This window comes from Sciurus vulgaris (assembly GCF_902686455.1).
Source record: "Sciurus vulgaris genome assembly, chromosome: 13".
In the NCBI taxonomy this organism is placed as follows: Eukaryota; Metazoa; Chordata; class Mammalia; order Rodentia; family Sciuridae; genus Sciurus; species Sciurus vulgaris.
Genome location: NC_136474.1, coordinates 42,519,457 through 42,532,347, shown reverse-complemented (window position 1 = coordinate 42,532,347; position 12,891 = coordinate 42,519,457). Strand labels below are relative to the sequence as shown.

At 43.6% G+C, this 12,891-nt stretch overlaps 1 protein-coding gene across 5 annotated transcripts; it reads right to left on the bottom strand.

Moving 5' to 3' along the window:
• Window positions 1-429: 429 nt before the first annotated feature.
• On the bottom strand, window positions 430-10,761 carry ZBTB14 (zinc finger and BTB domain containing 14). Of its 5 annotated transcripts, none has more exons than XM_079109457.1 (3): window positions 10,365-10,761; window positions 7,987-8,071; window positions 430-6,461 (listed from the first exon to the last, which is right to left on the bottom strand). In XM_079109457.1, the coding sequence occupies exons 2-3, from the start codon at window positions 7,987-7,989 to the stop codon at window positions 5,115-5,117; spliced, it is 1,350 nt and encodes a 449-aa protein (XP_078965583.1). In that variant the 5' UTR covers window positions 7,990-8,071; window positions 10,365-10,761; the 3' UTR covers window positions 430-5,114. The 5 variants fall into 5 exon arrangements, with proteins under 5 accessions (XP_078965583.1, XP_078965584.1, XP_078965585.1 ...); XM_079109458.1 differs by lacking the exon at window positions 10,365-10,761 and adding an exon at window positions 8,507-9,823; XM_079109459.1 differs by lacking the exon at window positions 10,365-10,761 and adding an exon at window positions 9,054-9,823.
• Between the last annotated feature and the right edge of the window lie 2,130 nt (window positions 10,762-12,891).

Sequence of the window (12,891 nt, the reverse complement as noted above, 5' to 3'; positions counted from 1 at the left end):
TGAGCTTATTTGTTATGCCAACCTAAACACATTGCTATTCTTACCTGGAAAGTGGGCACTAAGGAAATACCTGCTGACTCTTTGCTCTATCATTTCTAAGCCACAGGGTGAGCAGACTATTTGCTTTGGATGCATCCTCCCTTCACATTTTCTGAGTTACTAATGCTCTCGTCAAAACTGCTGGAAGTCCAGGTTATCTGATTTTTCACTCCTCTTAATTTTATTTGCATCTGTACCTTTCTTGATGCCAGGATCCACTATTTTAAATAAATAAACCTTAGTTTCCCATTACTTCTTCCTGAAATTATTGATGAAGGAAAATAAAATCATTTGATGGAAATATTTAATAAATAATTTTTACAGTATACACTCAAAAAAGCCAATTGAGAATGGTATATTTTGGTACCACTAAATCTCATTATAATTTATGAAACATCCTTAATTTCTATGCTCCTTTTACTGAACTAAAATAGCATGAATTTTAAAAAATGTATTCTGCACATTTGTGATCCATAATTTATAAACTTTTGTAAAATTTGGAAAGCTGAGCATTCTGTCCAGGACAATAAGCTCCAGGAGGGCAGGAATGGAGTTGTTCTTTTTCGTTGTTGCATCCGCAACACCCAGTCCAAGGCCAGACAGGTACGAGGTATTTCAATTTGTTAACTCATACACTTTAATAATCTTACTCTATACTTTTGTGTAAAAATTAATGGAAATATCCTCTGAAGAGCAGAGTGCTGTAGGAAACTATTATTCTGAAACCAAAAGGAAAAAAAGAATTATAGTCTAAGTCCTTCAGAGAAAGCAACAGACTATCCTGGAATTTATACAAACCAGAAAGGCAAAGTCTGGGTGTACCCTGAAATACATCATTCAGAAGAGCATAATATAAAAATATTTTCTAAATGCATGATTTCATGTATGAGACTCAAAAGCTGGCTCTTAATTGCAATTCTGACTCTGCCAGCATGTTCCCCAAGAAAAGCAGGAAACCATCCAGAGGCCAGTGTTAACTCTTGACTACATTCCAATGACCTACTTAAAAATGGACAAATGAGGAAAGATTACAAAACCAAAGATGCTAAGATGAATACACATATTTTAGAACAAAGCTGTAAATGGATTGAAGCTTACAGAAATGCTAAGATAAAACAGCTTCTGTAGACATTTTCAGTTAAGACGACTTTAAAAAGTTAAGCCTATAGTTCAGGGCCAGTGATTGTAGAGCTGACAGATGCCAAAGGCAAAGAGAATTAAGAACAGCAGGGAACATTTATGGAGCACCTAGCATGGCAAATGCTGGACTAAATGATTTGTATTACTATCCTCACAGCAGATGCAGTTAAAACCCCCTATATCTACCTTAGAGAAGATGAAATCAAGGTTCAGGACAATGAGAAATTGTCTATGTCAATACATTAACTGATAAGTAGAAACATGATCAAAATTCAAGTTGGACTAAAGAAATCTTTCCATTAATCCACAATGCCTCATTACACTTGAAAATGTCAAATGAACATTGGTAACTGAGAATATCTCTTGAACAGATCATGAAAACCTCAACTGCTGAAATCCATTATAACTCAAGATAGATTATATTCTTGAGATGAGATCAGAACAGTAACATGACTAACAGGTAAAGGGCAAAGGTCACTGTCAGTTTTTAAAATGATGCATAGATAGGACAAGATTGAGAAGGGGCACATACACTCTGCTAGCTAGCAGTCAAGACTATTCTTTGTATCATCAGGATCCAGCCCAGTGGCTCATGAAGGATGCTCAGGAGATGTTGACTCATTATTTTCAGATGCAGGATGAAAACCTTAAGTCATGCAGATGTAAGACTAAAACCCTATTTTGAATAAATTCGAGGGGGGAGAAAGTTCCCAATCATAAGGGAGTATACAACAATCAAGACAGACTTGAGAGGAAAGTGACAGATCTCCATTCTCCTTCTGGGAAGTCATGGTTTCTCTGACTTTTACTATTCAAAACTCAGTACTACAATGCTTATAATTCTAGTTCAATTAACACTTACAGTCTGTTCATAGCAGTTATCATCACTGACAATGTTACCACAAGAAAACGAATTCCAGGTTCCAAACGACTGAATTACAGATGACTTTACAGAATATAATCCATTTAATTGGAAGCTACATACACTTACACTTACATCATTTTCTTTCATTTCAATCTTTTCTTCCAACAAAATAGGAGTTGGTATCAAGTTCATTTGATGGCAACCTCTGTAATTTCCAAACACTTGAAAGTAATGAGCAAGTAAATAGAGGCAAATTACCTGCTACAGTTTGGATTTTAAATGTTCCCCAAAACTCTTATGTTGGAGGCTTGACCTCAGCCCATGGCATTATGAGGCCATGGTGTAACTTTTGAGAGATAGGACCTAGGGTGAGCTCTTCAGGTCTTTGGGGGCATGCCTTTGAAGGGCATCTTCCTCTTCCTAGCTTTCTGGTCAGAGATAAGCAGCTGTGATCCACCATATATTCTTGTGATGTGGCACCACAGACCCAAAACAAGTGGGCCAACTGATCATGGATTGAAACCTCCAAAACTGAACCAAAACAAAACTTCTCATCAGGTGACCATCTCAGATGTTTCTGTAGTAACAGAAAGCTAACACATTGCCCTTAAGTTAAACTTCCCAAAATCCTCTTTCTTAAACAGTACCAATACAATGCAAGTTGAATACAAAAGTTAACATCAAGTTTGTGGACATTCTCTTTATACAAATACAAGAAAAAGTAGTAGTGAAAAGGGAGTGATATTGACATTTAGAATTCCCCTTCCTTTCATGTAGCAGATTCAGGGTGAGCACACTTCAGAATTAACTCCCTATGGTGTTGGAGGTATCCTTGAAGAATCTAACATGATGGTTTCACTGTCCTGGGGACGACTACAGCCAGATGGATGTGGAGAAAGGCAGTTACTAACCAGGTCTCAGCAAGCAGACCAGCTGTCAGGTTATGACTCTGCTGTCACTGAAAGAACACAAAGAAAACATGCACCCTAATACACACAGGAACCCAATACCAGTGGTGGAAACTAATAGAAATCTACTTCTCATGCAAAACAGGCCAAATAATAAATACCTGCATAATATAAATAAAGTGCTGAAAATTAAACTTTCTTTCTTGGGGGTACTGCCATGATTATGTGGTTTCAATAGGGGTCAATACCACGTTAAACTTGCAATTCTGCAAAACCATGATTAAGAGTGTAGAAAGCATATTTTGGTAGAAACCTGGGTGTGTGGAAGGTTGCTATGAAGAAAAATGAAAACAGGAATGATAGAAGTATACTTTCTTTTATATACAAAAATGAAGGCCCAAAATATGGTTTGTTGAAGTAGCTATCAACAAGATGTTAAATCATTTTTCCTTTGCTTTGGTTAAAACAGCCTTGGAACAGCAGCAGTCAGTTCCCCTTCTACTAACAGCATATAAACACAGTGACAGGACTACTTTTAGTACAGGATAAACAACTTTCAAGAAAAGAAATTAAATTAATTTTAAACTAAACATTTTTACCAATAAATAATTTCATTTATAGTAGCATCTTCATCCTACAATCTTGGGCAGAACATATACACCAATTCAAAAAATAAAGTTTCTCCCACAATAGTCATTACAGGTGTTAATGTAACAAGCTATGAAATGAAATTACTTTAATGTACTTAAAAATTCTAGCAACCAAATGTGAATTTTAAAAGTTGGCATTTTCTACAATTGTACATATTCTAAAATAATTGACTAATACTTTCTTACAGAACATAATTCAAACTATTGTTGGCATTTCAATATATTCCTAAGGAAATGGTTAAAAGAACATTTAGTACACCAAATCTCAAACAGAGTTTATAATTCTGATTTATAGCTAAGAAAAGGCAATCAATTCCTATTTAAACTGTACCCAGTGATGAAATATACTTCAAAAACAAACATTTGGTCTGACAATCTTTAATATTGGTTAAAAACAGTCTGATGTTTGTTGCTCATGGAAGTTACTTTAATCCACTGTGCAAAACAAGGTGCAGCCATCTGCTTTCACTTGAAATACATAAGACCAACACTACTATTTACACACTTAGAAGATTTTTAAATTTATTAATTTAAGTAAGCATATTGCATCTCCTTTATGGATAAATCATGTGCCACAGAGAGCCCAAAAGCTTGATGACATTCCGTTAAGCTACACAAATTTTTTTTGTCCTAATTTTGAACTTAAATACAAATCCAATTTCAAAATCAATTAAGAATTATTTTGACCTAATACGCCTTGGAATCGTTGCACATGTGAAAACCTCGTCTCTGAGGGCTTTCCCTCCTCTCACCACTGTCTACTCCACAAACCCCCACTCGTGCAGGACAATGCCCCCAGAGAGGAACCTGTGAGCCCAGTCCCAAGCACCAGTGTCCTGGGGGTTCAAGGATGACGTAGTATGTTTGACTACAGCTCTTGGGGTAAATATGGGGCCATCAAAATGGATGAAGAAACACTTCAGCAAAGCAACTATTACTTGTCCACAAAAACAAGGAAAAACAGTGACAGAAAAAATGAACAAACCAAATATAAATCTAACACCATTCTGCATTTCCAGAACTTGGTTTCACACTTGTGCAGTGTTCTTGGTCAACCACCCACGCGCATTTTCTGGGTCTATGTGAAGAACATTTATTAAGTTATTAAAACTGCTGTTTTGACCATAAGTCATATGACTAAGAAATCAACTTACTCAATTACTACTCTGTGCAATGCACTCACAGCACGAGTATAGAGGATTAAAAACAGAAGTCTCTCACTTCTAAACTGGACAGAGGAGTTCTCAAATTAAAATCATAAAAAAGTAGGAGAGGGGAGCTTACTGGCAACAATAGACACCAGACAGGACAGTGAAACTGTTTGGTCAGAACTTAGGAACGTAATTTCCTTAACAAAAGTTTTAAAAACAACCTAACCAACCCCTGCCTTACGTCCAGCAAGTACGCTGCTCCACTCGTTTCCATGAAAACATAACAACTGGCGTTGGCTGATTACAATCAGTGCAGTCACAGGCTCAGCTTCCCAGGCGCAGCGCTCCTGTCCTGCCACCTCTAGCTACAGGCTATTGTTTCCAACTGCTGCTCAGCTTCCGCGGCCATGGCAGCTGCCTGCAATTGTTCGGTCTCACTCTGGATGGCACTGGGGGTAACCTGCTTCCTCTCACTGTGCATATTGTTCTCATGTCTCTTCAGATCAGATGCCTTGGCAAATGCCTTGGTGCAGGAGCCACACACAAAAGGCTTTTCCCCTCTGTGTCTCCTTTCGTGGTCCTTAAGGTGGGACTTGTGTTTGAAGGCTTTGTCACACATGTGGCATGCGAAGGGTCTTTCGTTACTGTGAACTCTCTCATGCTTCTTTAAGTCTGGGGCACGAATGAATGATTTTCCACACACCTCGCAACTGTAGGGCTTATACCCTGTGTGGATTTTTAGGTGTTCTTTCAGGTGGGCCTGTGTGGTGAACCCTTTTGTACACATTTCACAAACAAATGGCCTGTCTGCTGTGTGGAGTTTCTCATGCTTCCTCAATCTGCCTTCATCAGAAAATGTCTTACCACATGCTTGACAGGCAATCTGCTCCCGATGGTGACCATAAAGTAAATACTCAAACTTCATGTCACTGGTGGCAGTCGTCCAGCCTGGTGTCTGTTCATCTTTTACCTCACTCATTCCATCATTAAATGTTAAGGCTTGAGGGGTCTGGGACCCCAAATCTTTGGACTCTGGGGTCTCCATGGATTCTACTTCCTGGCCGTAGCAATTTACTTTTCGAACTTCCTCACTCCCCAGCTCTTTCAAAATTGCTTCCTGAACCCTGAGTGTAGTCGTAGGTGACTTGCCGTCCTCCTGACTTGGGGGGGTGCCTTCTACTGTGTCATCTGAAGGGCTGTCATCCTGATCCCCGATTTCTTCTACATCATCATCCTGAGTGTCAGCAGTATCTCCAATGGGGCGATTTATTTTGAGGCAATATTTACTCTTTGATTGGCCGTTATTTTCATCGGGACTAGATACATCTCGCTTCTGAGAACAGAGTTTATCCAAAAATCTGATACCAAGAATCTGACCCGATGACATCATTAAGTTAACATCTTCCTTTTTTACGGAAATCTTTGCTGTATACATGTAGTTCAGGACCTCTTCAAATATATCAGAACGAAGAAAATCTATCTCGATTACTGAAGAGCTATCTACCTCAAGCTTCTTGAAAAGCTTTTTAAAGTAGGTGCTGCAGGCGGCAAGAACACATCTGTGTGCTCTGAATTTCACATCTTCAACCACGATAGCAATATCACAAAATTCTCCTTCTAGGCGTTGTTCATTTAGTGTTTTCAGAAACAGAGTTTTATGATCATCGTCATTATATTTAATGGTTTCAGACATACTGATGAAAAACTCCTAGGGAAAAAAGTTTTTAAAAAGGAGTTCAGTAATTATGAATAATACTTTATAGAAAAAACAGATTTATCTCATGATCCATTTTTGGAACCTAACAATTTCACAAAGTCAATGTTAAGGATGGTCCAAGAATAAAGGCAGAAAAGACTGATCCCAACTGAGGGATTTTCATCCTGTTTTCTGTTTATCTCCAGTGTACAAAGTATTTGTTTAGTTACAATAACAGTATCACTTTCATAAAACACATGCCAAGCATTATTCTAGGCACTTTATCTATCTTAACTAACTTCATGTCCAAATAACTTTGATTTATTCTATGGTCATTTAGTGAAGAGCTAGGACTCAACTGCAGATAATCTAGCTCCGAAATCCATGTTTCCAGACAACCAGAGGTAATCGGGATGTAACTGAACCTCAAGGTTTAAAAAACAGTTTGGAGGCAAGGATCCTGTAGACCTGTCTATAGAATCTACTCTAATACTACATACAGAGAAGAGTTCCTAAAACAACTTAAGAGCTCTCAGTGTAGTATTTCATAGATTGAAGAGACAACCACTGATACAGAACTACAGATGGATATTGTTGCCATAATACTCAGTGTCGTCTTCTAATTTTTCCATAACAGTTTTATGTCACTCCTAAATGAGGGTCAGGGTTTAATGTGACCCAAAGAAAATCAGATGACTTCTGAGTGGCTTCATTCCCACTGGATGCCAATTCAACTGCCATCCAAATAAAAGTATCATCAACATTGGATGTACAGGTTGACTATCCATTACCTGAAGTGTTTGGGACCAGAAGTGCTCTGGATTTCAGATTTTTTAAATTCTTGCATACACATAATGTGAGACATCTTGGGGATCTGACCCAAGTTTAAACACAAAATCATTTATGTTTCATGTATAACTCATACACATAGCTTGAGGTATTTTTATTTATTTATTTTGGGGTAGAGGGGACTGAATCCAAGGGCATTTATCATGAACTATATCCCCAGAACTTTCTACTTTTTAAGACAGGGTCTAAGTTGTTTAAGGTCTTGCCAACTTGCTGAGGCCTTGAACTTGTGATCCTCTTGCGTCAGCCTCCCCAATTGCTGGGATTACATGCCCAGCTAAGAGTAATTCTACACAATTTTAATAATATTTTAAACAAAATTTCATGGTGCAGAATTTTTCACTTGTGGCATCATCGTATCAGTAATCAAAACATTTTCAGATTTTCAAAATAGCTTGGACTTCAGGACCTGTTCTTGCCAAGTGCTGACTTATTTTACAAGGAAAAGAAATTAGGAACTGACACAAAAATCTCTGTTACCATAAAGAACTGATCTTTTAAAAATAATGTGTCCTATTTGTTCTCTTCAAAAAACATTGTTTAACTTTTATTCATCAAAGCATAAATGTAAGGAAAACAATTTTCCCACAGAAACAGAAGTGTTATGTATAATCAGAAGTGAAATATATATTTTACAGAGAACACCAAATAATTTTTTTTCAGGATTTAAATTCAAAGGTATATTTACCATGAACAACTCAGGCAATTATCTTAATGCCTTAAACACCAAAATCTTCGGATCAGAGTTAACTCTGATCAGGGGCACACCAGACCTAAAGAGAAAAAGATAAAACAAAGAGTGAGGTAACATCTTTCTCTATTCTGAATTCTCAACTAAGAACATGGTCAAGAATTGAGTTTAAAAAAGAATGGACCTCTTGTCCCACTTTCAGACTGGGAGTAGCATAGTAGGTGATTCGTAGTATTAGGTCCAGTTCTGAACAGATATGAACTAGAATGGGTGAGGGCTGGTCATTCCAATAGGAAGGATGGGTTGGAAAACCACTATGGGATTACTCCTCATTAGCAAAGCCATGTCCACATTTGTACATATGTGGACCACTACACGGATACGAAAACGCCACCATTTCTAGCCTGGGTATGCAATGCTGCACATTTTCCTCTAGGCTTGTATAAACATATAGATGCAAAGCTGTAGAAGTACATATATATCATGGGAGGAAAGAGTAACTGTTTTCTTTACACACCTATCTGACATAGAGCACACCTGTCTTGTGAAATCCAGGTGTTTTACCTCTATCCCTACACAGTCTTAAAGAAATTTAGCTTTTTGAGTTTAACTCTTAGAACAACTCCATCCCGCACACCAATATCTTGCAAACTAAACTGCTTCCTCTACTAAACAGTGACCAAATATACTGGTATGGTAGAAGCAAAGGACTGGGCTGTAATACAGTCCCATCAAAAAAAAAAAAAAAAAAGAAGAACAACACAAAAAACTGGTGCAGGCCTCCAACTTAAAGATCAACACCTGAAAATCCTAAAAAGTTCCCTCTATAGAAAACACTAAGCTAACTAGAGTATTAGGGGGTTTTCTCGTCTGCAGCATCAAGGCTGGGCAAAATTATTTCTAAGGATGCTTCTTACTTGACCATTTTGCTCCCTGTTCTTTAGTTTCCCCAGGGCCTGTCGTCACCCCCAGAGAGTGGGCAGTCCAAGCAGAACTTTTCTACCCTGACACGTCCCACTGATGTAACTTCTGGGGCTTAAAAAATAAAAATGCATGGGTCATACAGGGTACATGTAAACTTTGTGTGTGTGTTCCTTTTTGGCTGGTGTGTATTTGGCTGTCCTCCTCCCCACGTTCTCTGAGGACCTGAAAGGAAAGACCATGCATCCACTGGCTCATTTTTTTCTATAGAGATGTTCCAATTGCTAAGTTCGGATGAGTCAAACCGGAAGACAGCCATTGCCAGTATTTATGTGGGTGAGTGCAAGAAAAGATGTAGCCCCCAACTACCTCCACAAATAGAGATGCCCCTTTGTAACTGCTCCCCGAACTGCGGGCGCGCAAGTCGCCCTTATAGAGCAGGGAGCGGGGCTTCCCGCAAAGCCAAACTTACATAAGCAGCCGCAGCCGCCACCCCTACCCCTGAGCAGCTGCGACAATGGCTGCCTCACCACTTCAGAAAGGGAGGAAGCAGGGAATAAAGAGCAAGATCCGAGGCACTTTCAAAGCTTGTCTAGCCCTCACTCTCATCTCTTTCGGCCCGGGATGTGGGGGAGAGAACAAGGCCTTTTGCATTCCTTCCAAACAAAAGCTCCCGGCCTCGGAGCTCAGTGGTGAAAGCGCCACTTTCCAGTTCATAAACAGACTTGGGGCGCAGGCTGCCGGCCTGGGCTCTGAGCGCGGGAGGCAGGGCCCGCGGCGGCCCGGCGGCGCGACCAGCTCGGGAACGGGCGTGCGGCCGGCTCCGCAGCCCCGCGCCGCGCCCCGCTCCGCCCGCGAGCCCGGAGCTCGCGCCCCGCGCACTCCCCGGCCGGCTCGCGACAGGCCCTCCCGCGCCCTCCCGCGGCCGGGGGCGGGGGCGGCGCGCCGCCGGCTTCCCGAGCTCCGCGGGCGCACCCGGGAGTGCGTGCGCGGGGGTCCGGGCCCCCTCCTCCGCAGGCGGCTGGGGGCGGCGCGGCGGGGCCCGTGGCTCGGAGGGGCGGCGCCGGGCGGGCTGCACTCGGCGCGGAACTCGGGCCATCCCCACCCCCACAGCGGTGCACTGCGGCGGTGCGAGCGGGGGCGGCCATGAACTCGGCCGCCGAGCGCGCGCGCGGGGCCGCCACCGCCTGGCCGCTCCCGGAGCCCGCTCGCCGGCCTGCGCGGCCCCCGGGCGCCCCATCCCCACGCCCAGCCCTGGCCCACGCCCGTCCCCGCTCGCACCGCGCCGCGCCGCCAGCGGCGCCGCACATCCTGGAGCTGGCTAGTGCCCCAGAGCTCGGCGGGAACGCGCTTCTTCCAGGCCGACCCGCTGCACCAGCCGCCCGCTGCCCCCGCGTCCCCGCGCCCGCCTCGCGGATAGCCCCGGCCCCTTCCGCACCCCGTCCCGCGCTTACCTGCAGCCTGGCACAACCACAGATACTCGCCGTGGGCTCCCCGCGTTCTTTAGCGCGCAGGCCGGGACGGAATGGACGCGGGGCGCGGGGGCACGGTGGTGGCAGTGTTTTGGATTTTTTTTTTTTTTTTGGAGTTTGGGAGGGGGCGGGGTGGGGGAAATCGTGCACGTCCCTGATGGTAGCAACCCTCCTCCTTGCACGAGCACAGAATGTCTAGCCAGCCGTGAACACCCCCACCGCCCCCCCCTTCCCGTGCATGCGCGGTGCGGGCTGGGGGGAAGGCGCGCCGCCGGCTTGCGCAGGCACGGAACCAGACAAGGCCTCCAAGTGGGCGAGCAGAGAAAGGGTTAATCCGGGACCTTGCCGACGCTTTCGGTGGAGTCTACGGGGCCGCCCCCGGAGGGCCCTGGCTTGCGCACGCGCGCGCACGCGCGCGGCTTGGGGCGCGCGGAGCCCGCGCGCGGGAGAAGAGGTGGGCGGGGAAGGGGCGGGGCCTCGCTGTTGCGAAGCATATGCACGAGCGCCGCTCGCGAGCACCCGCCCCGCCTGTAGTTCCCGCCTCCCTCTCCGATTCCTGTGCTCCCGCCCGCGCCCTGCGCCGTCGCCGGGTACGCGGGAGCCAGCGCTCCCGTGCGTGTGCATGTGCGTGGGCCGGTGTTGCCGATGTGCGCGCACGGGTCAAGCGCTTCGCTTGCAGGGCTCCCCTGGACTCCTGGGCAGGAGCTCTGGGCAGCTTCACTCTTCGTACACTCTGACCGGTGCGCTTGTGGGTAAAGGGTCTTGGTTGTCGTCGCTACCGCACGACATTTATGGGGAATGGTGGGCGTTTTCAGAATGCATGAAGTGCCATCTTTGATTTGACGTCTAAGGGGTGACCCAATCACCCAAGAGAAAGGAATTGGTTCTAAAGATCTGTATCAAGCCAAGCCCCCTCATTTAGCAGGATATTTTCAAGGAAAGTCATGCGGGCTGGAGGCAGTACCTTTCTCCTGCAGTCGTGACCCTGGAGTTCATTTGAAGCTCCCTTAGAGCTGAGGGTCAGCTCTAGGACACTGTCCTTAAATCTGTTCTGCAGAAGTTAAAGCTCCCCTACTGACTGGGCCTGGGCCTGGCCTGAGTACTTGGGAAGTCCATTCAGCGCCCAGGTTTTCTATGCACATAAAAACAGGAAGTTGGACTGGAGGACTGCAGATGGCCTTTGAATTGCTGATGTTACTTTATAACGTTTTAACCATTTTGCAGAACACAATTTAATACCCGAAATTAGAGCGATGCCTTCCTCGTGGACTTCTGTGAAAATTAAGATAATGCTTGTTGACCGATACTTAAGTAAACATTTAAGAAAAGATATGATTGCCCATATTTTCTAAAAGAAATTCTGTATGCCCTTGGTTGATTTTGTAATGTTAACCACGTTGGTTTAACGTTTCCCAAGGTGCTTTTATATACATCTTTTCTGATGTTCACAAAAGCATGGGGTTTGGTAGATCTATTGACTGAGACAGGATAGAATAGAGGGGTTCTCGAGTTAGGCATACCCAGTTCCAGTCGTAGCTTAACGTTTTAAACCTCAATTTCTTATTCTCTTAAATAGAGACTTGAAAAAAAAAAAAAAGCACGTAGTAGGGCAGTTACAAGGATTGAGTGGAATAATGCCCAGGTAAGTGCTAGCACAAATATTACTCAACTGTTAAAAGGACCCACACCCACAGACAGTAGATTCCAGGGACAGGGGCAGGCCCAGAACCAGGTTGACTGTCTCCAGAGTTCATGCTCATCATACTTGATCCCATGTGCATACTTGCTTTATTCTCGTTTGCGCAGCTTGTACTTTTCAATCCTGTTTCTATTTATGGGGGAATAATAACAGTATGCTATAGTATAGGGTTAAGTCATCAAGCAATCAAGCTGACCATTGCAGTTACTGTCTGTGAACATGACTAGCTCTCAGAAATGTTCATGAATGCTGCTTCCCCTGTTTCCATACCACACGTGGGCACTTTTATTCATTCTGCTTTTGTTTATTACCTGCTTACTGTATAAAGGCAATCTTTTTGCATATGGCTAGGTAAAGTCTTCTCATCAGATTATGATCAATCTAATGAAATTAGAATAGTTTAGAAAAATGCTCAAGCACTACAATGACACTCTCTTGACATCTTGGCTCTGTATCAGTTACTCCTTTTTGTACCACCCAGGCTCTGCCTGGCTGTTTCTTGGTCATGGGGTTCATGGGGATGAGTCTAAATTAAAGGTACATGGGAAGGAGGAACAAGACGTGGGAAACCAAAAGAGAAGGGCTTGACGCAGACACTCACCTGTGTTCCCATCCTTACTGGTGTATCTGCCAGCACTCAGGAGGCTCCTAGTAGACATCAGCTGACAAGTGCCAATCTAGAGGAGTTAATCAGGATCAGGACTTTCCTCAAATAAGTGTTTTTTTCTCTCCTGCCAGCAATGGCTACCATCTAGATCATTGTTAGACTCCAATAACTGCTGGGGGACACTCAGAGCATGTTGACCGTCA